General features: G+C 43.3%; 1 protein-coding gene across 4 annotated transcripts in view; it reads left to right on the forward strand.

The window, feature by feature from the left end:
- Adamtsl3 (ADAMTS-like 3) overlaps positions 1-20,798 on the forward strand; it is a 321,025-nt gene that overhangs the window by 220,707 nt on the left and 79,520 nt on the right. For all 4 annotated transcript variants that reach the window (NM_001107533.2, XM_087558105.1, XM_087558126.1 and 1 more), the window contains 3 exon segments: positions 509-593; positions 10,959-11,248; positions 20,425-20,554. In NM_001107533.2, the coding sequence (NP_001101003.2) occupies positions 509-593; positions 10,959-11,248; positions 20,425-20,554 (505 nt within the window).

The raw sequence follows: 20,798 nt of genomic DNA on the forward strand, positions 1-20,798 counted from the left end.
TGAAAAGACTTAAGGGAGCAGCAGCTGTCCCTTCCGTGCCCACGTAGATGGTTTTCATTTCCCATGTTAACAATGGAATTTGAGTAAGCCACACACAGAATCTCATCTTTCCACTTCACTGGGCTCTGCTATATTTGCTTTTCTCTACTAATTTATTAATTCAAGAGACAAGAAGAATTTATGGCAAACCGACTCTGATATTGTTGGAATAGTAACTTCAACGCACAAAGAGCAGAGAGGGTGCTGAGTTACGTAAGGCATTTGTGTGTTTAACTTTTGCACGTTGAGCCGAATTCAGCTATACCATGGGGATCGGCTTGGTTGTGTTTTGTAATATGGCTAATTAAAAAAATAGCAGGAATTTTATTCATTCCAGAAGCGAATGTACTGTGCACTTGAAAAGTAGAATCCAATGTTAATGAACAGTCAATGACAGCAAGTATCAAAGTCCTTAATGATCGATAGTAATTGCATTCATGGTTTATTTTCCGTTTTTTTTTTTCCTCAGAAAAAAGTCCAGTGGAAGCTAAATTACCTTGGCTGAAACAAGCACAAGAGCTAGAAGAGACCAGAATAGCCACAGAAGAACCGAAGTGAGTCCAGGGCCTTTTATGGGTGTAATCAGGGCACAGCCAGTTTACATGATATATGTCATGTTTGTACTCATTGGAGTTCAACGATACATTTAGTATCCAAATGACCTGGATTTACGGACTCCAGAGAGCCTGAGCTGGCTAGGAATTTTCTTTATTTCACAATTCAGCAGTCCTGCTTTGGCAGTATGTGTGAGAAGCATGGAAAAGATCGTGTTCTCTAACTCAAAGCAGACCCCTGCTCTCTTGCAGGGACAAGTGGGGTTCGTTCCTGGATGTGCACATGTGGTTTAGCCAAAGACCATCATAGTATTGTACAAATAAACCAATTGTCCTGAGCTTAAATCATGGCCAATCTCAGTAAAACTAATGATGTTGAAACACACCAGGGTGGCCGGAGATGAAGTCCTGGGGCTGGTGGGACACGGAGAAAGAGAATGAGCGTAGTACTGTGTGGACTAGAGCTACGGACCATCGCTATGAACCTTATGTCCTCCCTGTTTAGTGTTGGCATCTCATTCTTCTTTGTGTATAAATGTCAGGTTAGGCTCCACTCTCCAGGGCCCATCCTAACTCAGAAATCAACAGCTACTGTCTGCAGGCTATGTGGTGAGGCCCACTTACGATGGTGTCACCCGACTTGCAGAATCAAGAGCAAATCAAAGAAGCATTCTCGAGGCTGAGAGAGACCCAAAAAAAGTAAAAGGAAGCGAAGCGACCGTGAGGTGCCTAGCCCAGGCGTCCATCAGAAGAGCAGCACCCGTGCTAGACGTCAGTAATTGGACAGGACAGCTGATCCCACAGTGGGCAGTTGAGTCTGGAGTGCTGACAAGCTAGCTGCAAAAGCAATTCACATGTGGGACAGGAAGGAGGATCTCAACAGCCATCTGGCTCATTTCCCCGAGATGTCAACTCCAACCTGCATCTTTTACAAAGAGAACTGAGCAGAGAGGCAAAGCCTTGTGCAGGGCCTGCAGTTCGTAATGGTGGTTCCCGGCTCCAATTCTCATAGTCCCATAGGCCTGTTTCCCATTCCACAGCACCCTGGGACCCTGCTTTATAACTACTCAACGCCTTCTGCAGTGGGTGGAGGTCACTGCATCGAGACAGCTCACTGTGGTTGGATAACAGCCCTTTGATGTAACTCAAGTAGCTTCTAGCTCCATCCTCACTACCATATTTGAGCAGACACTTTCTCTCTTGGTCTAAAATATAACTTCTAACATCCATTTTCTGAAACAGACATGTTTGTACCATCGTCCTCACTTTCCTAACTTTGGAGAGAACTATCACAGGTCCTGAGATCTTGGTATATGTTCTAAACTGTCCATCCTTCTTAGCATCTCAGCACCTTTCTCACGTGCCCTTATCTTCAGATCCCTTACCAACCTGCTCCTCTCATCTGAACACTCCCATTTGTCACTGTCCCCAAGCCCTAAAAGAACGTGTATTAACTTAGCTTCCTTCAGTGATGCAGGCCAAGAGCCTGCAAGTCATAGGTCAGTCTTGGGCCGATGCTACCACTATGGATGGAAGTGTGGATGCTGCAGGGTTTCTGAGTCAGAGTTCAGTGTTTGCATGGGATCTTCAGCCACACTGACCTATGTCCAGCAGGCTGGCACTGTCTTCCACACAGTTTCTCAGCCTCCCTTTCCCATCCCAGCGACACTCTGCTTGAATATTGTTTTGAAAATTTTTTTATTATAAAAGATTTCAAGCCGCTATAGAAAGGCTGCACAATGAACAAAACCCCAATGTGTGCACAGCACAGTGAGCCCTTCAAGGCTGCACTTGCACGATTACTACACCTCGTACTGTGCCTGCCCCGTGAGGACTGCCCCATCCCACTGACTAACCATAGTGTATCACATCAGAGCACATCTGCATCCTTCAGTGTTTTTCTCTCTAAAAGAGAAACAAGTTTTTTAAGATGTGGTCCTCTGATCACTTCCAACAAGCTCATTTGGGTTATTTTTAAGGTGTGATGAAGTGGGGTCTGGTGCCTTACGTCTATAATTGCAGCACTCAGGAAGCTGAGGTAGGAGGATGGCCACAAGTTTAAAGCCAGCCTGGGCTACATAGTGAATTCCAAGATCATTCTGAGCTACACTGTGAGGCCCTGTTTCAAAAATCTAAAAACAAGCAAATGAACAAAAGTTGTAATAAACTCTGAGTTTATTACATATTGCAAGTAGAGTGTCGCCATTGCCTTTCCTTTTGCATCAGTAATTCATTTTTCCGCTTCCTGTGGTATTACACTCATCATGCAAGGCTGGGCTCTTTAACCGTTTGAAAGCACTCAGTTCAGCAGCACTAAGAAAATCCACACTGCTGTCTGACCCATCCGGAGTGTTTTCATCATTCTCAGCATGAGCTGTGTTTGTGCAACAGTCCCAGTTCACTGCCTGGCCCCAGATTCTAATAATTTCTCTTCTGCTTTTTATCTATGAATTCAGTCGTGAGTATCCTGTGATTCCTGCTGGCCTAGAACCCATGATCCTCTGCTTCCCAAGTGTCGCTGTACTGAGCATCACCTGCAGACTCCTCCGAGGGGGGAGGGACTGTGTGCTGGTTAGGTTTTTGGTAACATGACGCATGTTAGAGCCATCTGTGAAGAAGGAACCTTGACCAAAAAAAAAAGTCCCAACAGATTGGTGTGTGGGCAAGCTTGTGTGGCATTTTCTTGATTTCTAATTGTTATGGGAGAGCTCAGCCCACTGGAGGGCAGTGCTAACCCTGGACAGGTGGTCCTGGGTTGTATCAAAACAGAAGCTGAGTAACCTATGAGGTGCAAGGCAGTAAGCAGCATTTCCTTCATGGTCTCTGCTGCATTTTCTGCTTCCAAGTTCCTACCCTGCTCGGATTCCTACCTTGTACCTCAGTGATGAACCATTATTTGGACATGGGAACTTAAGCCCTTTCCTCTAATTGATTTTTGACCTGGTATGTTATCAGAGCAATGGAAAACAAACTAGGACAGGCTGTGAATACAAATGTTGGCAATAACAGGACAGGTAGTCCCTCAGGTCCTTTTAAAGTTCAGAAAGCACTGTTTGTATTAATGAATTAGTAGAGAGCAGTCATGGATATTCGATAGTGGGTCCCACCCATGTCTGCTCCAAGCCTGCATTTCTACCAGCCCACTCTGACTTAGATGGGGCTTCTTCTTCCCTAAAACCCAGAGCAAAGCTGATGTGTTCGCTGCCCCTGAAGGGTCTCCATGCTTTCCTCACTGTGTGGAACCCTGGGCTGCTGACACCTGTTGCTTGGCCTCTCCCCCACCCCTGCCTTCTCCTGCTCTGAGATCTCTCTGCCTTCCTCCTGGACAAGCATTATTGCCTGGCATCTGCTGGCCTGCTCTGGCTGGCTAGTGTGCAGCTTTTAGTGTCCTGCCACTTTTGATTCTATTCATTCCCTCCATTTCCAAACAAAACCGCAACACATCTCGGCTTCCAGCTCACTGTTTTATGGCCACTGTCTTCCGTGGTCTGGGATGCTTGCTTGTTGACAGTGAAGGAGAGGATGATCCCAGCTGTATTTCACATCCCTCGAGGAGAGCCTGCCAAGCCAACCAGGAAAAGACAAATACTCCCACCACTGTGGTTTACCAAGGGCGAGCTCTGAACTTACACAGAGAGTGGATGTTCAAAGGGCTTTTGTTTTAATTGGGAAAAGAAAAAAATCAAGAGTTTATAAGGCGAAGCCAAGGGAACTGCTGATCTGACCTTCCTGGCAGTCAGCCATGGAATGTGTTCTCAGTCAATATGGCTGTCGCTTTGTCATTTGTCATTCTGCTTTTAAGTTCCTCCCTGGAGCCTTCTGTGCTTCTATGGGATTCCCAACATTTCAGTGGTTTTGTTAGCCCAGCTCCCATTTCTCATATGTGAAAAGGAAAGAAACAGCACAGGCTGATGCACAGTATGTGTGTTCTCTGCGCTGCTCTTTTGGCTTCTCCTTGAGTAGAAATTGTATTTGCTAAAACCAAGTCAGGCTGTGCTTCAGGAATTGGCTTTTCTAACCACCCCTAACCCCGAGGACTTCTTTTTAAGGGAAGATCAGATTCTAAGTGTTCTGTGGGGATTATTTAATTCTTGTAAATATCCTATTATCACCATCACTTGGGAGCCAAAAGACTAAGGACTATACCAGTATCTCAGAGCTAGCCAGTGGTGGACAGATGGGGGGAGAAAGGGAGAGGGAGAGGAGGGGGAGGGGGAGGGGGAAGGAGAGGGGAGAGGGAGAGAGGGAGTGAGAGCGAGAGAGGGAGAGGGAGAGAGGGAGTGAGGAGAGGGAGAGGGAGAGGGAGAGAGAGGGGGAAGGGAGTGAGGAGAGGGAGAGGGAGAGGGAGAGAGAGGGGGAAGGGAGGGGGGAGGGAGAGGGAGTGAGAGGGAGAGGGAGAGAGGAGGGAGAAGGAGGGGAGGGAGAGGGAAAGGGAGAGGGAGAGAGAGAGATTGATGGTCTGCTCTAGCAGCTGGGTAACTCTAGTCAAATCTACAAATTACAAAATAATCCAAACACTGAGAACATGAAAATACCAACATGACACCTGATGACCTATGATGGGCTACAGTTAAAATTCAGACATATTTAATACTACATATCACCTTCAGATTTCACGCAGAAGACATATAAGAAACCAGTGGATTTTGTATTCAGACCTGAGCCTATCCTCAGGTCTATATAATATATTATATGCAAACTTATATCCACATAATGTATATACAGATATTTGAAATTTAAAAAAAATATTCAAAATCTGAGGGCCATCTTGGGTAAGGAGGATCAGCCTGCACTAAGAATCAGAAAGGAGGTTCAGGTTCCTGTCAGCTGACAGAAATTCAGGTTTCTTCCACAGCGACTGCACTGTGGAACTCTAAGGTCACAACGTATTGTGGTTGATCTGTGTTATCAGATGACATTAGGGGACTTTTAGACATCAGGGATGGCTTCCTGAGAAGATTGATTTGATGACTTGAGAACTGGATGTCCCAAAGTGTCTGAAGTACTTGTGTGGCAGATACGTGGGACATGGCTGTGTGTCAGGTGGCTGTCGGTAATGGCAGAATGCAGCAGATGCTGGCAGTAACCCAAGTTCAGCAGAGAGCTTGGGTAACCAGGAAAACAGCGAAACCATTACTGCTCTACATCGTAAAGACCTCTGGTTGCCTGCAGTTTGCTTCTAGTTAATTCACCATGATAAACCAAACTGCAGCAAATCTTAATTAACATGTCTCTCATTATACTCTTAGGATATCCCTGCGGGACCAAAAAGACAGGCTTGTTAAAGGCCTTTTCTGCTCTCTCCATGTCTGCTTCCCTTACCGCTAGCAACACTGAGGCATGCCTTGTCTCACACTTGGTTAACATTGAAAAATTATCTTTGAAGAAAATAGTCTTTCCTATTTATTATTCTCTGTGCTGAACTTTGGTTAATGGGGGGATTTGCATTATAATGTGATTTATAAAAATTAGCATAACCTAACTTATTTTTTAAAACCGAAATGATTGCCTTAGCACAGTTGAATAATCTAAAATGTCCCCTTTGATGTTTGAATATCATTAACAGAGTAAATATATCATTGCTAGTACCATATTATTTTGATTATTTTATCTTTCTGAAATGCCTTTTCGGATTTGTTTATGTGCGTGATTGTTTTGCCTGCATATATGTCTGTCTGTTACTCATGTGTTTGGTGTTCTTGAGAAGGCCAGAAGATGGTGTCTTATTCCCTGAAACTAGAGTGACAGATGTCATGAGTCACCGTGTGGTTGCTGGGAACTAAACACAGGCCCTCTGTCTGCAAAGAGCTAGAGATAAAATAGAATTAGATAAAATTGGAGGCTAGAGAATGACTCAACTCATAAGAGCACTGGTTTCTCTTCTTAATGTTCTAGGTTCAATTCCCAACACCCCCATGCCAGCTCACAACTGTCTGCAATTCCAGTACCAGGGGATTTGATACCCTTTTCTGGCCTCTGTGGACACTACACACATGCGATACTCAGATATATGTGTAGGCAAAACACCATAGACATGAAATAAAAATCAAGGTAGATTTGGTTTTTATAGAGTAGCAAATGCTTTTAACTATTTAATCATCTCTCTAGTCCCCAGTTTTAACCTTTTAATTCTAGTTTTTCTATCAGGTTAAGCAATTACTCTAAAATTGCTTCTTCTTTTTAAGATTTTCTTGGCCGTTTTCAATCTTCCATAAATTTTTTAGAGTTGTTTTATGTTCTTCTGGCCTCTAACTCTAATAACCTCAGAAATTTAGACCCAAATTACATGGATTTTGGGGAAAATAACAGTCATTGCAGTTCTGAGTCTTGGGCTCTGGGTTGGAGGCTGCTGTCCTAATTTGTTTAGGCCTCCAGAGTCATAATCTCTTCAGCACTTCAATTTTTAAAACTTAAATTGTATTCATTAGTATGCATGCATGGGCATATATATGAGTTCTAGCATATGGTCAAAAGAGAACCTCCAGGAGTCAGTTCTCCCCTTCCACCATTTAGGTCCTAGGTTGAGTTAGGCTTGGCAGCAAGCATCTTTACCTGTTATGCGAACTTACTGGCCCTTCATCCAACATTTCATAGTTTTAGCTACATGAGACCAGCATATTTTACATAAACTTTTCATTTATATTCCCTTAGAGTTAAGGAAAGTTTCTCATATTCCTAAGGCTTGTTTTTTTTTCACTACTAAATTAAGGAGGTAATATAACAATTATACTAAATAATATATGTATATATTTAGTATAGGGTCTGTCAGCTAGCATTATGTTAGCTGAATTCTGTAAAAATTGGTCATTATACGTTACATGTCTGTGTTTCATATTTATGCACGGATATAGTTGTGAATTATTGGATTCTTTTTCTCCCAAAGGTTTTCAGATAGCTTTGTTTTGTACCTATCAGAAAAAATTTACACTATGATCCTTTGTCTATTTTGTTTACTCCTTGGAAGAAGAACAATTTGTTTGTTGAGACAAGGTGTCAGCTGGCAGACTAAATGTACTATACAGCTTGACTGGCATCAAACTCACCATTCTCCTGCCTCCACCTCTCAAATGTTGGTGTTATAAATGTGCAACATCATGCCCACCCTCTGACTTTTTCCTGATATCTACACCTTCCATTTTGACCTTTATTTTAATTCCATACTAAATTGCCTTTCATCTCTTAATTGACTGCTATTCTTTTATTGTTTAAATATTTGCATATTTGGATATTTTCCCATAATAATTAAGATTAGAGTACTTCTTTGAGACAAATACAGGTATTTCTTGTATTTCAATAATATTGATAAATAATGAAGGCTTAAATTTTTACTATTTATTTGTTGGTGTGTGTGTGTGTGTGTCTGTGTGTGTGTCTGTGTGTGTGTGTCTGTGTGTGTGTATGTGTCTCTGTGTGTGTGTGTCTGTGTGTGTGTCTGTGTGTGTGTCTCTCTGTGTGTGTGTCTCTCTGTGTGTGTATCTGTCTGTGTCTGTCTGTGTGTGTCTCTCTGTGTGTGTGTCTGTGTGTGTGTCTGTGTGTGTGTCTGTGTGTGTGTCTGTCTGTGTGTGTGTGTGTCTGTGTGTGTGTGTGTGTGTACCCGCATGGGTACCACAGCATAAGTGGAGGTCAGAGGATAACTAGCAAGATTGCTTCTCTCCTTTCACCACGTGGGTCCCAGAATTTGAACTCAGGTCATCAGGCTTGGCAGCATGTGCCTTTACTCACTGAGCCATCTTGCCAGCCCAGTCAGGGATATTTTAGATCATAGATTCAGATCTTTCTAGAGTTCACGAAAATTTTTCCTACTATACTTATTTTTCTTTGTATTCTATTTCGTTGTTGTTGTTGTTGAACCATAATGTTAGAGAGTGGAAATCCCATTTCCTTGTTGCTTGTGGGCTGGGGATTGTCCTCCATTTCTTGAGACTACCTGTGGTATGTGGCTCCTTGCACCTTTGGGCCAGCAGAAGGAGCTGAGTACTTCCCAGGCTTTAAGACAGGGCCCCTCAGCTCAGGCCCTGCTACACCTCTGACTTCAGAGAAGTTCCTTTTTCTGAAAACCCATGTGATGAGACCATGTCCAGCATAACACAGGGTTATCTCTAGATTTATAACCTTAAGAACCTCCGTTGAACCCTTCTTGCTGCAGGCTATGACATAATCACGTATTTCAGGGGTTACAATATGGGATATGGGGGGAGCTGTATTACTCTGCCTACAACTTTAGCCTTCAATGTTTGAAATTATTTGTCACATCTTTCTGGAAGACAGTATACTTTCCTTATTTTATTTTCGAAAATGTTTTCTGTTTCACATTGCCGTCTCAATTATCTTCAATGTTGGATCACTCAAGTTCCTTTCACTGTGACCCTCAAAATAGCAGCTTCCATGATCAGTGTTACGGCCATAGTGTATGCATGTACCTTATCTGTTTAAAGTGCACTACCAGTGATTTTTGACAGATGCCAGTGGGGTGGGAGGCAGAGTCAGAAGTCATCTCCAGGGATGGCGCCTCAGGTGAAGTGAGTTGCTTTATTTCACAGCAGAGAATCTCGGGAAACCCAGTATGAAGTGATGTTGATTAATGAGAAGGGGCTTTAAGGTAGATGGAAGCCTGGAGGTTATCAGACTGAAGGGCTAATCCTCCCGAGGACAGAACAAGTCACACCCTAGCATGTGGGCGCCTGTGGAAGAATCCCTTAAGCATCTTAGCATACAGACTTACACACAGAATTCAGAAAGCTTCTGAAAGTTCACTGTTCAGGGGCTTGGTAAATTTGAAACATTAATATTGGGACCTGCAACTCCACACCTCTCAGCAGTAGCTTCTCACTTCCTGAGCTGTCTCAGAGCTGGACACTGGTCTCCTGCCTATAAAGTGATTCATGGTGTCTTCATCTCACTTATTGTAACGAGAAATCAAATATCATAGTCTTAGGGGAAGTGTTGCAGCAAATAAACCTGTTGATGGACATTACTCAAACCAGAGTTTTCCAAACAAAATCTGTCACTTAATCCTTTCACCTAGCTCTTTATTTTATTTTAAATTTTTTATTACTTTATTTTGTGTATGTGTGGGTTTGCATGCTTACGCCTGTGTGTGTGCACGTGTACGTGTACGTGTGTGTGTGTGTGTGTGTGTGTGTGTTAAGTGTGAGCATTCATGTCACAGAGCACCTGTGAAGCTCAGAGGCTAACTTTTGGGTGTCAAGAAGGAGTTGCCTTCTACCTTGAGACAGTCTCTCTTGTATCTGTCACTGTGCTGCACATTTCAGGTTAGCTGCCCTGCGAGTGTCTGGGTGATTCTCCTTTCTCCCCTTTGCCACGGAATGCTGGGATTACAGACGCTGACAACCACACCCAGCCTTGTACATGGGTTGTGAAGCTCACACAACGAGCACTGTCTCCCCAACCTTATCCCATCAATTTATTAATACGCTGTAGTAAAAAGTATTGCTTCAGAGTATCTTATATACATGTCCCTACTGAACCTGTTTTCATGTTGTATGAATGCATACAAGGGTTAGAAATATTTCTGCAGGAGCCCAGAGGGTAAATATTTTAGGTTATGCAGGATAAACAATCTGTTATAAACACCCAGTTCTGCTCGGTAACAGGAAAACAGACATAAATGATGGTTCGCAAATGAGTGAAGCTGCGTCCTTGGTACAATTTTTGTCATAGACACTAAAATGTGGGCTTTATTTAATTTCCACGTGTCATAAGATATCTTCTTTCGTCACCAACAGTGTCAAACTATAAGAATTATTTGTAGCTGATGGGCTTTTACAAAAACAGTTATGGAAGAGATTTGGTCTGAGAGGCCCAGTCTGAAGACCTTTTGACTTGGTGGGCAATAATTAAGGACAAAGAATAAATATTTTACTGTAAGACTAGTTTATGCACTGCCACCTATGACTGAGAACATCCAAAAGTCCAGGAGTTCATTAAACAGAAAGAGCATCATAGCTTCATCGTCTTCAAACATATCTGCCTTATCCTGCAGCTCAGCTGTTAAATCTAGAGAAGGTTCAACACTCCCCATGCTCAAACCAAAAGCTCACCAAGATTGGCTGAATAAAGATTGGCAAAAATACCCACCTGGTAAATAAAATCACATAATTATCTCTAAATGATGGTTTATTTATTGTATCTTAAGAAATACTGTAATGCTTCCCACTGGTCTTTGCATGAAACTTTGATTTTTGTATGAAGGCAAAAGTAGCATGTCTTTAATGAAAAAAAAATCTCTTTGATGGTTGTAAGCTCTCAAAACGTGTTAGCTACATAACTGACAGTCATCAGAACCATAGAACTCTTCTTATGGCCCACATGTGACCCCTCTTTTTGGCTTCCGGTGTTCCTCAGGTTCATCCCAGAGCCCTGGTCGGCCTGCAGCATTACATGTGGGCCCGGCATTCAGGTGCGTGAGGTGAGGTGTCGAGTGCTCCTCACATTCACACAGACAGAGACTGAGCTCCCTGAGGAGGAATGTGAAGGCCCCAAGCCACCCACAGAGCGACCCTGCCTCCTTGAAGCCTGTGACCACAGCCCTGTGTCTCGAGAACTGGGTGGCCCTCTCCAGGAGAAGGACAGCGAGATGATTTACGACTGGGAGTATGCTGGCTTTACCCCCTGCACGGCAACATGTTTGGGAGGTATTCAGTCTCCTTCCTAAGGGATAGATATGGGTCTGTTGCTAAGGGTGTGACCTTGATAAGCCAGATATGCAAATTAGCAATAGTCCCAAGAGGGATAAATTCATTCAGTAGCACAATGATGCTTTTTCTATCTTTTATATTTGGGAGATATAATAGAGTGATTAAACAGCACCTTTGGCCTAAGAATTGGCTTCCCTGAGAGGGGAAGAGGTCCATCAGTTATATGGAATATGTTAGAAAGTGCAGAATGGATAGGTTGAAGCAATCTTATGCAGAAATCAGAGTTACAGAGTGAGGCAGCCTAGGATTGCATAGAGCTGCTGCAGTGGTCAGTAAGATGCAGCCTGAGAAAATGTTTTTGTTTGTTCACGTAACTGGGACAGCAACCACTACAGAGCACATTCACGCCGCTCTCATGGTGGATGGCTGTGTGTGTGGATAGGTCATATTCAGAGCCAGGCTAGGCCTAGGAGGCACCTAGTATATTCAGCCAGGTCCCCTTAGAGGGGGAGTGGGTGTTTTAGGGCTTTACTGCTATGAGCAAACACCATGACCAAGGCAATTCTTAGACGGAAAAAATGTCATTGGGGCTGGCTTACAGGTTCAGAGTTTCAGTCCAGTATTATCAAGGCAGAAACATGGCAGCATCTAGGCAGACATGGTGCACAAGGAGCTAAGAGTTCATCTAAGCTACATCTCCATCTGAAGGCCAATAAGAGAAAACTGGTTTCCAGGCAGCTATGATGAGGGTCTTAAAGCCACACCCACAGTGGTACATCCACTCCAACAAGGCCACACCTACTCCAGCAAGGAGACACCTCCAAATAGTGCCACTCCCTGGTCCAAACATATTCAAACTACTGCATTCCACTCCCTGGCCACCCATATACTTGTTCAAACATATGAGTCTGGGGGTGCCATACCTAACATAGGTACCTTAATGCAAATACATTTAGTCCATCTTTAGAAGTTCCCATAGTCTACAGCAACAATGTTAAAAGTTCAAAGTCTCTTCTGCGATTCATCCGATCACTTAACTGTAATCCCCAAAGCAAGACAGGAAACCAACTGGGCAAATTTTAAGCTCCAGATCTCCATGGCTGATGTCAAAGCCGTCTTCAGACCTCCAACTCCTATTTCATCTTTGTTGACTGCAACAAACTTCTTTCTCCTGAGCTCTTTCTGCTTCCTGTTAACAGCTTTCCTCAGCAGGTATTGCATGGCTGTAGTATATCAGACATCTTGGCATCTCCAAGGCAACTTCAACGTTATAGCTTCTTGTTCCAATGTCTGGGATCCACACACAATCTTCTGAGCTCCTCCAAAAGGCTGGCGACATTTCTCCAGCTCCGTCCTCTGTAGCACTCTAGGCTCCGATTTACTCCACTCCACCGCTGCTGCTGTCCTTGGTGATCATCCCATTTTACTGGTGTCTCCAATACACTGGGGTCTTCTGCTACAGCTAGACTTTACCAATAGCCTCTCGTAGGCTCTCTTCATGGTGCCAAACTTCAACTTCTTTGCATGACCTCTTCAGTCCTGAGTTGTCAACTGCAACTGAGGCTGCACCTTCATCAGTAGCCTTTCCTGGCCTCTCACAGTGCCAAGCCTCAGCTGCTGTTCATGACCCCTTCATACCTTCAAAACCAGTACCACCAGCGATATTATTACACACTGCCATGTTCAGCTGCAGCACGGGATACAAGCTTGGCTATCTCTGAAACACAGCTTCTTTGTGCTCTCAGAAAATACTTCCTAGATGATTTCACCTCAATAATTGTTTTCTTCTTAATTACCACTAATTTCTTAACTCTAGCTAACCAGTATCAACTGTACCAGTAGTTCCTTCTCCTCTTGACTCTATAGTCAGAGCCACATGAAAAAGATGTGGAATTCTGTTCCTTGCTAGGGCTAGAACATGGCCTCACTTACTGTCTTTTCCAACTGCTTAAGCTTTGCTGTCCTGAAATGTGCTCTGTAGATTGACCTTGAACTCTAAGATCTGCATGGCTCTGTCTTCTGAAAGCTTAGATTAATCTAAGGTGTTTACTACTAAACCTGGATTTATACTTTTCTCTACTTTCTCTGTACCAGGCTGGCCTTGAACTTATAGATCTGCTCGCCTCTGCCTCCTGGGATAAAAGTGTACTACTGTACCTGAACTTGTTTCAAGGTCACCAGCCCCTTAATCTGTTTATCTCCTTAAACACAGGATTCAGCTCCATTCCACTTCTTAGTGTCCTGTGATTACTTGAACCATACTACTTACATTTTTCCTTTCTAAGCTTGCTACACTTGTTCAAAATGCTCTTCATGAGACTTAACAAAAGAACAAAGCCACTGTTGGGTTTTCTTGAGATGTCCATTGTCAATATAATTAATATAAATCTCTTTACCTTAACCTCAGGTCAACTCTTCAGACAAAGGCAAAAATCAGCCACATTCTTCACCAAAATATTGACTATTAGGCCACATAATAAAATCCTTCTCTGAAACCTCTAGACCTAGTTTCCATCGTTCAAATCGCCCTCAGCAGCAAAGTCTTCCATATTTCTACTAGGATGGCCCATTAAGTCCCATTTAAAGCATTCTACTGTCTTCCAAATCCAAAGTCCCAAAATCCACATTCTGCCAAACAAAAGCATGATAAGACCTATCAATAAGACCAAGAAATACCAACTACAGTTTTAGTTAGGGTTTTACTGCTGTGAAGAGACACCATGACCAAGGCTAACTGTTTTTTTTTTTATTTTTTATTTTTTTTATTAACTTGAGTATTTCTTATATACATTTCAAGTGTTATTCCCTTTCCCGGTTTCCGGACAAACATCACCCTCCCCCCTCCCCTTCCTTATGGGTGTTCCCCTCCCAAACCTCCCCCCATTGCCACCCTCCCCGCATAGTCTAGTTCACTGGGGGTTCAGTCTTAGCAGGACCCAGGGCTTCCCCTTCCACTGGTGCTCTTACTAGGATATTCATTGCTACCTATGGGGTCAGAGTCCAGGGTCAGTCCATGTATAGTCTTTAGGTAGTGGCTTAGTCCCTGGAAGCTCTGGTTGCTTGACATTGTTGTACTTTTGGGGTCTCGAGCACCTTCAAGCTCTTCCAGTTCTTTCTCTGATTCCTTCAACGGGGGTCCTATTCTCAATTCAGTGGTCTGCTGCTGGCATTCGCCTCTGTATTTGCTGTATTCTGGCTGTGTCTCTCAGGAGCGATCTACATCCGGCTCCTGTCGGTCTGCACTTCTTTGCTTCATCCATCTTGTCTAATTGGGTGGCTGTATATGTATGGGCCAGCTGTGGGGCAGGCTCTGAATGGGTGTTCCTTCAGTCTCTGTTTTAATCTTTGCCTCTCCCTTCCCTGCCAAGGGTATTCTTTTTCCTCATTTAAAGAAGGAGTGAAGCATTCACATTTTGATCATCCGTCTTGAGTTTCCTTTGTTCTAGGGATCTAGGGTAATTCAAGCATTTGGGCTAATAGCCACTTATCAATGAGTGCATACCATGTATGTCTTTCTGTGAGTGGGTTAGCTCACTCAGGATGATATTTTCCAGTTCCAACCATTTGCCTACGAATTTCATAAACTCGTTGTTTTTGATAGCTGAGTAATATTCCATTGTGTAGATGTACCACATTTTCTGTATCCATTCCTCTGTTGAAGGGCATCTGGGTTCTTTCCAGTTTCTGGCTATTATAAATAAGGCTGCGATGAACATAGTGGAGCACGTGTCTCTTTTATATGTTGAGGCATCTTTTGGGTATATGCCCAAGAGAGGTATGGCTGGATCCTCAGGCAGATCAATGTCCAATTTTCTGAGGAACCTCCAGACTGATTTCCAGAATGGTTTTACCAGTCTGCAATCCCACCAACAATGGAGGAGTGTTCCTCTTTCTCCACATCCTCGCCAGCATCTGCTGTCACCTGAGTTTTTGATCTTAGCCATTCTCACTGGTGTGAGGTGAAATCTCAGGGTTGTTTTGATTTGCATTTCCCTTATGACTAAAGATGTTGAACATTTCTTTAGGTGTTTCTCAGCCATTCGGCATTCCTCAGCTGTGAATTCTTTGTTTAGCTCTGAACCCCATTTTTTAATAGGGTTATTTGTTTCCCTGCGGTCTAACTTCTTGAGTTCTTTGTATATTTTGGATATAAGCAAGGCTAACTCTTATAAGGACAATGCTGGCTCAAGGTTCAGAGGTTCAGTCCATTCTCATCAAGGCAGGAGTATGGCAGCGTCTAGGCAGGCATGGTACAGAGGAAGCTGAGAGTTCTACCTCTTATTCCGAAGGCAGCTAGGAGAAGACTGGCTTCCATAGCTAGTACAAGGGTCTTATGGCCCACACCCACAGTGACACAATTTCTCCAACAAGGCCACACCTACTCCAAAAAGCCACACCTCCAAATAGGGTCACTCTATGGGCCAAGTATATTCAAACCACCACAGTGGGTCTTTGGATTATTTAAGCATTATAGAATTTTGTCAAGGGGGAATAGATTAGCAGGTAGCAGGTAGCAGGTAGCAGGTAGCAGGTAGCAGGTGGCAGGTGGCAGGTGGCAGGTGGCAGGTGGCAGGTAGCAGGTAGCATGTAGCAGGTAGCAGGTAGCAGGTAGCAGGTAGCAGGTAGCAGGTAGCAGGTAGCAGGCATCTAAGAGCTGCTTTCTAGCTTTCTGCTTAAAGCGGAAGGATGGAAATATCCAGGAATAGGCTTGGAATATGGCTTAGTCAGTAAAGTGCTGGCTATACAAGCATGAGGACCAAAGTTTGATACCCAGTACTCCTGGAAAAAGCCAGGCATGGTGGAGTGGCTGGTGAAGACTGGTAGATCCTGGGGACTCACTGGCCAACTAATCTAATTATCAAAAAATCAAAGTGCATGGCTCCTAAGTAACAACACGAAGGTTGATGTCTGGCCTTCACAGGCACTTATGCTTTTGTGCATGTGTGTGCACACACACACACACACACACACACACACACACACACACACACACTCCACAACTTGATCACCCTGAATAACAAGGTGTCACTTCCTGAAGTAGGTCAGAAAACAAAAGAAGCATCTGTCTTGGAGCCAATGGCTCATGAGCTTGCGTCACTCTCCTGGCAGTCTTGAGATGGTTGCTTAAAACACCCTAATAGGTCATAGAACCCAAGACCAACCATCGTTCTGCAAATCCTCACTCTTGAGTGTGAATCGTCAATCCTTGCCCTCTGGATGTCCCTGATTGTCTTTCCCTTCCCTGTCTCTCAGTCACTTAACACCCATCCTTGAGCCCTGCTCTGTAACATTGCTACCTTGGCACTGCGCCTAGCTAGAGTGGTATGGACCTTACTCCAGGGTACAGAAAAGCTAACGTTTTGAGTAACTTTGTTTTGAGCTGGTCTTGTGTAATTTAGAGAAGGAGTCCTTAGGTGAGTCAGGTGCAGTGCAGCATGCCTGCAAGCCCAGCACTGGGGAAGTTGAGGCAAGGAAGGGAGATCAGGAGACGCAAGATCATGAGTTTGAGGCCAGTCTGAGCTATATGAAAGCCCTTAGCTGCCTCTATTTCTTTCCCGCTCCTACTTGCCTCTCCCTCCTTCCTAGAAGTCCATTTCACCTCACTAGAAATTTATCCTTTCTGGTTTACTTGGGCCTGAAGCATAAACCCCTCTCTCTTACGTCCAGAGCACACGGCCTCAGTGTCTCCCAAATTGGTCACATGCTTGCCCCAAACTTAACTTCTCTCCCCCTAAGTTCAGGACCCTGGATACCTCTTCTCATGCACCTTGGAAACCTTAAAACACTGGCTTGCTCTTGGCATGTAGAAAGTGGCTCTTTCTCGATGAGCCCTATAAGCAGTTGAAGAGAATAAAAATTGAATCGGCTCACTCTGGACTCACTTTAGCATGCTCCCTGTGGAGACGTGTTCCCGACACGGTACATTAGCCGGCACTGTTTTGTTCGCTCCAAGTCCTTTCAAAGCCTGACAGGCCTCAAGCTGTAGTTTTTTTTTTTTTCCCTAGCTACACTTGTAATTGGTCACTTCCTGTCAGGCTCCAGTGATGTTTATGATGCCCTCCATAAGGCCAAATAGCCTTCAACAATCCTTAATCCTTACCAGCTGTGTCATCACAGGATCCTGAAAAGAGTTCACCTGTGTGGGACATTGAGACCTGTGTGCACTTGCTAAGGCATGGCTCTGTTCTCTGGGACCATGCTATATTTTGTTTTCTTTCTTCTGATTGCCTGAAAGTTTGTAGTGGTCTGCACTTAATCACACTAGCTAATCTTTTCAACATGAACCCAGGTGCATGTGTGTGCACACACATATATCACACACAAATATTACATGCACACATACACAAACATATCACAATGCAACATACCACACACATAACACATAGACACAGACACACACACGCGCACACACACACACACACACACACACACAGAGGCACACACATGCCACCACCACCACCACTATCACCACCACCACCACCACCATCACCACCGTATATGTAAGGGTTTAATGTGAACTTGTCAATAACCCAACTCGAAGTGATCTAAACTAACAAAAAGAAATGGATTTATTCTTTGTTTTGTTGTCTTGAGATGGGGCATTACTATTTAGCTCTGGCTGGTTTGGAACTCACTGTGTAGACCAGGCTGGCTTCAGTTTCACAAAATGCTGGGATTAAATGAATGGGCCACCATGCCTAGCTGTATCTAATCATCTCTTTATTCTTTCTAAAGACTTTGAATGTGTTATTTTTATAAACATGTGTACATAGATGTGGCCATACACCATCACATATATGATGTTAGTCCCATACTATGATATCATGTAGAGATGTCACTCTGTATTGTTTGGGCAAAGACACTGTATGTTTGCACAGTAAAAGATTACCTAATAACACATTTATTTAAACATTTCCTTGACATAGGCATCGTGTGTGTGTGTGTGTGTGTGTGTGTGTGTGTGTGTGTGTAACTAAGAAATGACATTTTAATCAAAACATTGTGGTAGTCAAGTATGAAGGATGTGGTCTCATGAAACAAGAGGAATTATTATAAAAATTTCACCGAACACATTCATTAATATATTCTACACACATTAATGTAGTTACATACATTTTGTTAGGAATAAGATGAATTTATTTTGATAAAATGTACCTTTTTCTTTTTTAAAGATAACTATTTGATCAAACCTCCTCTAGACATAAAAAAAGATAAAAATCACATTGTCGGATCAGCATGCGGTCTGTGAAATATTTTGTGGCCACCTTTGAAAAATATGTCCTTCATCAATAAATATTCCAAATTATGTAGTAGATTTTAACTATTTTTCTGTTGACAAAAAATTATGTCATGAGTGTTTTATCCAAATGATTTAAAGTGGTTCTCTAAGTCCCTCCCCTAGTCAGTCTCCATAAATATTCCAAAGTAGTCTGAATACATTCTCTGAAGAATTTATTTGTTACAAATTGAAATGTATTTGAAATATGACTGCAATTTTCTTAGATTAAAATAGTGAATAAGCTCTATCAGGAAATAAGCATCTATTCTCCTAGGAGGAAGCAAGAAAATTTGATATTTTGAAATAAACGTCATATTTTGGTTTGATCAGTGCTTCTTTGAAACACTCAGAGAAGATGCCTGCCAAGTGCATCCTGTTGCCGTGGTGAGTGTCTGATGCAGATGAATACAGTGGAGGGAGATTTATTACAAAGAACTGAAGGAGAAAAATATCTGTTGTAAAAGTATTTTTGGCCTACACTACATTTTGCAAAATGCCATAAAATGGTTGAATTGAAACATGGCGTTCAGAGAAAGGGCCACAGGCTTGTAACAGGACGGAATGTGCATCTGACATGAAAGCAAATATGTTTGCATATTTCAAATAACGGTTGGTCACTGCTGGCATTCCCTTTACAGATTTTTTCATCAAAAATTTTGAGTTATATTTCACCCATTTCCAGTTTCCAATCATTTTTTTTTTGTCTCAGCAGACAAAGAATGCTGACTGAGAGCATAGGCTTTAGGAGTCACATAGGTTGTCTGCCTGCCTCCAAGGGAAACTAGGAATGTGAATGTTCACGTTTATACAAGGGCTACTGCTGTATGTGACGGCCATGTCACATTCTGGTATCCCCAGACTAGAAGACAGAGACCGCTGAAACCAAAGGCAGGCAATTTATTCTTCACCTGTTTGTCTATTTTTATCTTTCTGTTCTCATGTGTGTGTGTGTGTGTGTGTGTGTGTGTGTGTGTGTGGTGTATATATAATGTTCTTTGCACATGTCTTCATATATGTGGGTGGAAGTGCATGTAGAGGCCCTAAGTGATTTCAGGAGTCAACCCTGCTCAGTCATCCACCTCATCCTCTGAAGCAGAGTCTCTCAATCAAACCCAGAGCTCATGGATATGCAGTTGACTAGTGTCCCCCAGCAGCTTCTGTAGAGATCCCAACCCTCTGCCTTCTGAGGTTGGAATTCAGATGAGTGGCCATAACCACTGAGTTTACCTGGGTTTAGGGATCTTAACTCTGGTTCTCACCCTAGTGCAGCAAGCACATTAGCCATCTCCCTAGGCCAAATCTTCAGTTTTTAACCTACCCCCATTTCAGCCTTAATTCCTCTCTAAATTTCAAGTTCATTGTTGTTAAATAAATAGAATGGAGATTCGGGTGCCATTTATTTGGCCCCGTGCCTCACAGGTTATCGTAGACTTTGATGGAGTACTCTGCTAATAAAGGAGGCAAACCTAATTGCAGGAATGGGACAGGGGACTCCAATCTCAGTGGAACGTTTCAAAGTACAGCTGGATTTATCGATGTGTGGTGATCTAGAAAAAAATGGTATTCTTCAGCAGATGTAGTTTTTCCTGAGGAAAACTGTTACACAGGTTGGAAAGAAACACTTTGACTGCAGGGGCCACCCCTAGCTATGAATTCCTTAGGAAGCAGCTGATTCTGAGTGTAGGCTGCTACCAAATATTTCCAGGTATGTAGATTTTGACAGACTGGGTTTAGAGGTGAATGAAGCGGTATTAAGGGTTAGAGACCTAGACTTCTGATGCAGTCAAAAGGGCAATGTGCTGGTGATGTAAAGACTCCATACCCTACATCCCGTTTTCTTTCTTTGCATGGTAAGTTAGTCAGTGCACATGCTGTTTCTCTTTCTGCCTTCCAGGCTACCAAGAAGCCATAGCTGTGTGCTTACACATCCAGACCCATCAGACCGTCAATGACAGCCTGTGTGACCTAGCTCACCGTCCTCCACCAATGAGTCAGGCCTGTCACACGGAGCCCTGCCCACCCAGGTATGTGCTGTCTTATACAGTTAGCACAGAAACGATGTCCGCAAGTAACACCCTCTTCCAAGGAGAAACTCATTGCACGTAAGACTCATGAACTTACCAAAGTAGATCAGCCAAACCCATTTCTTGATAAACAACTAATGTGGGAAGGTCCAGCCCACTGTGGGCAGTGCAATCCCTGGCCACATGGTCCTGGGTTGTATAAGGAAGCATGCTATGGGGAGTAAGTCAGCTCCTCCATGGCCTC

This window comes from Rattus norvegicus, chromosome 1 (genome assembly GCF_021556685.1).
Source record: "Rattus norvegicus strain SHRSP/BbbUtx chromosome 1, alternate assembly SHRSP_T2T, whole genome shotgun sequence".
NCBI lineage: Eukaryota > Metazoa > Chordata > Mammalia > Rodentia > Muridae > Rattus > Rattus norvegicus.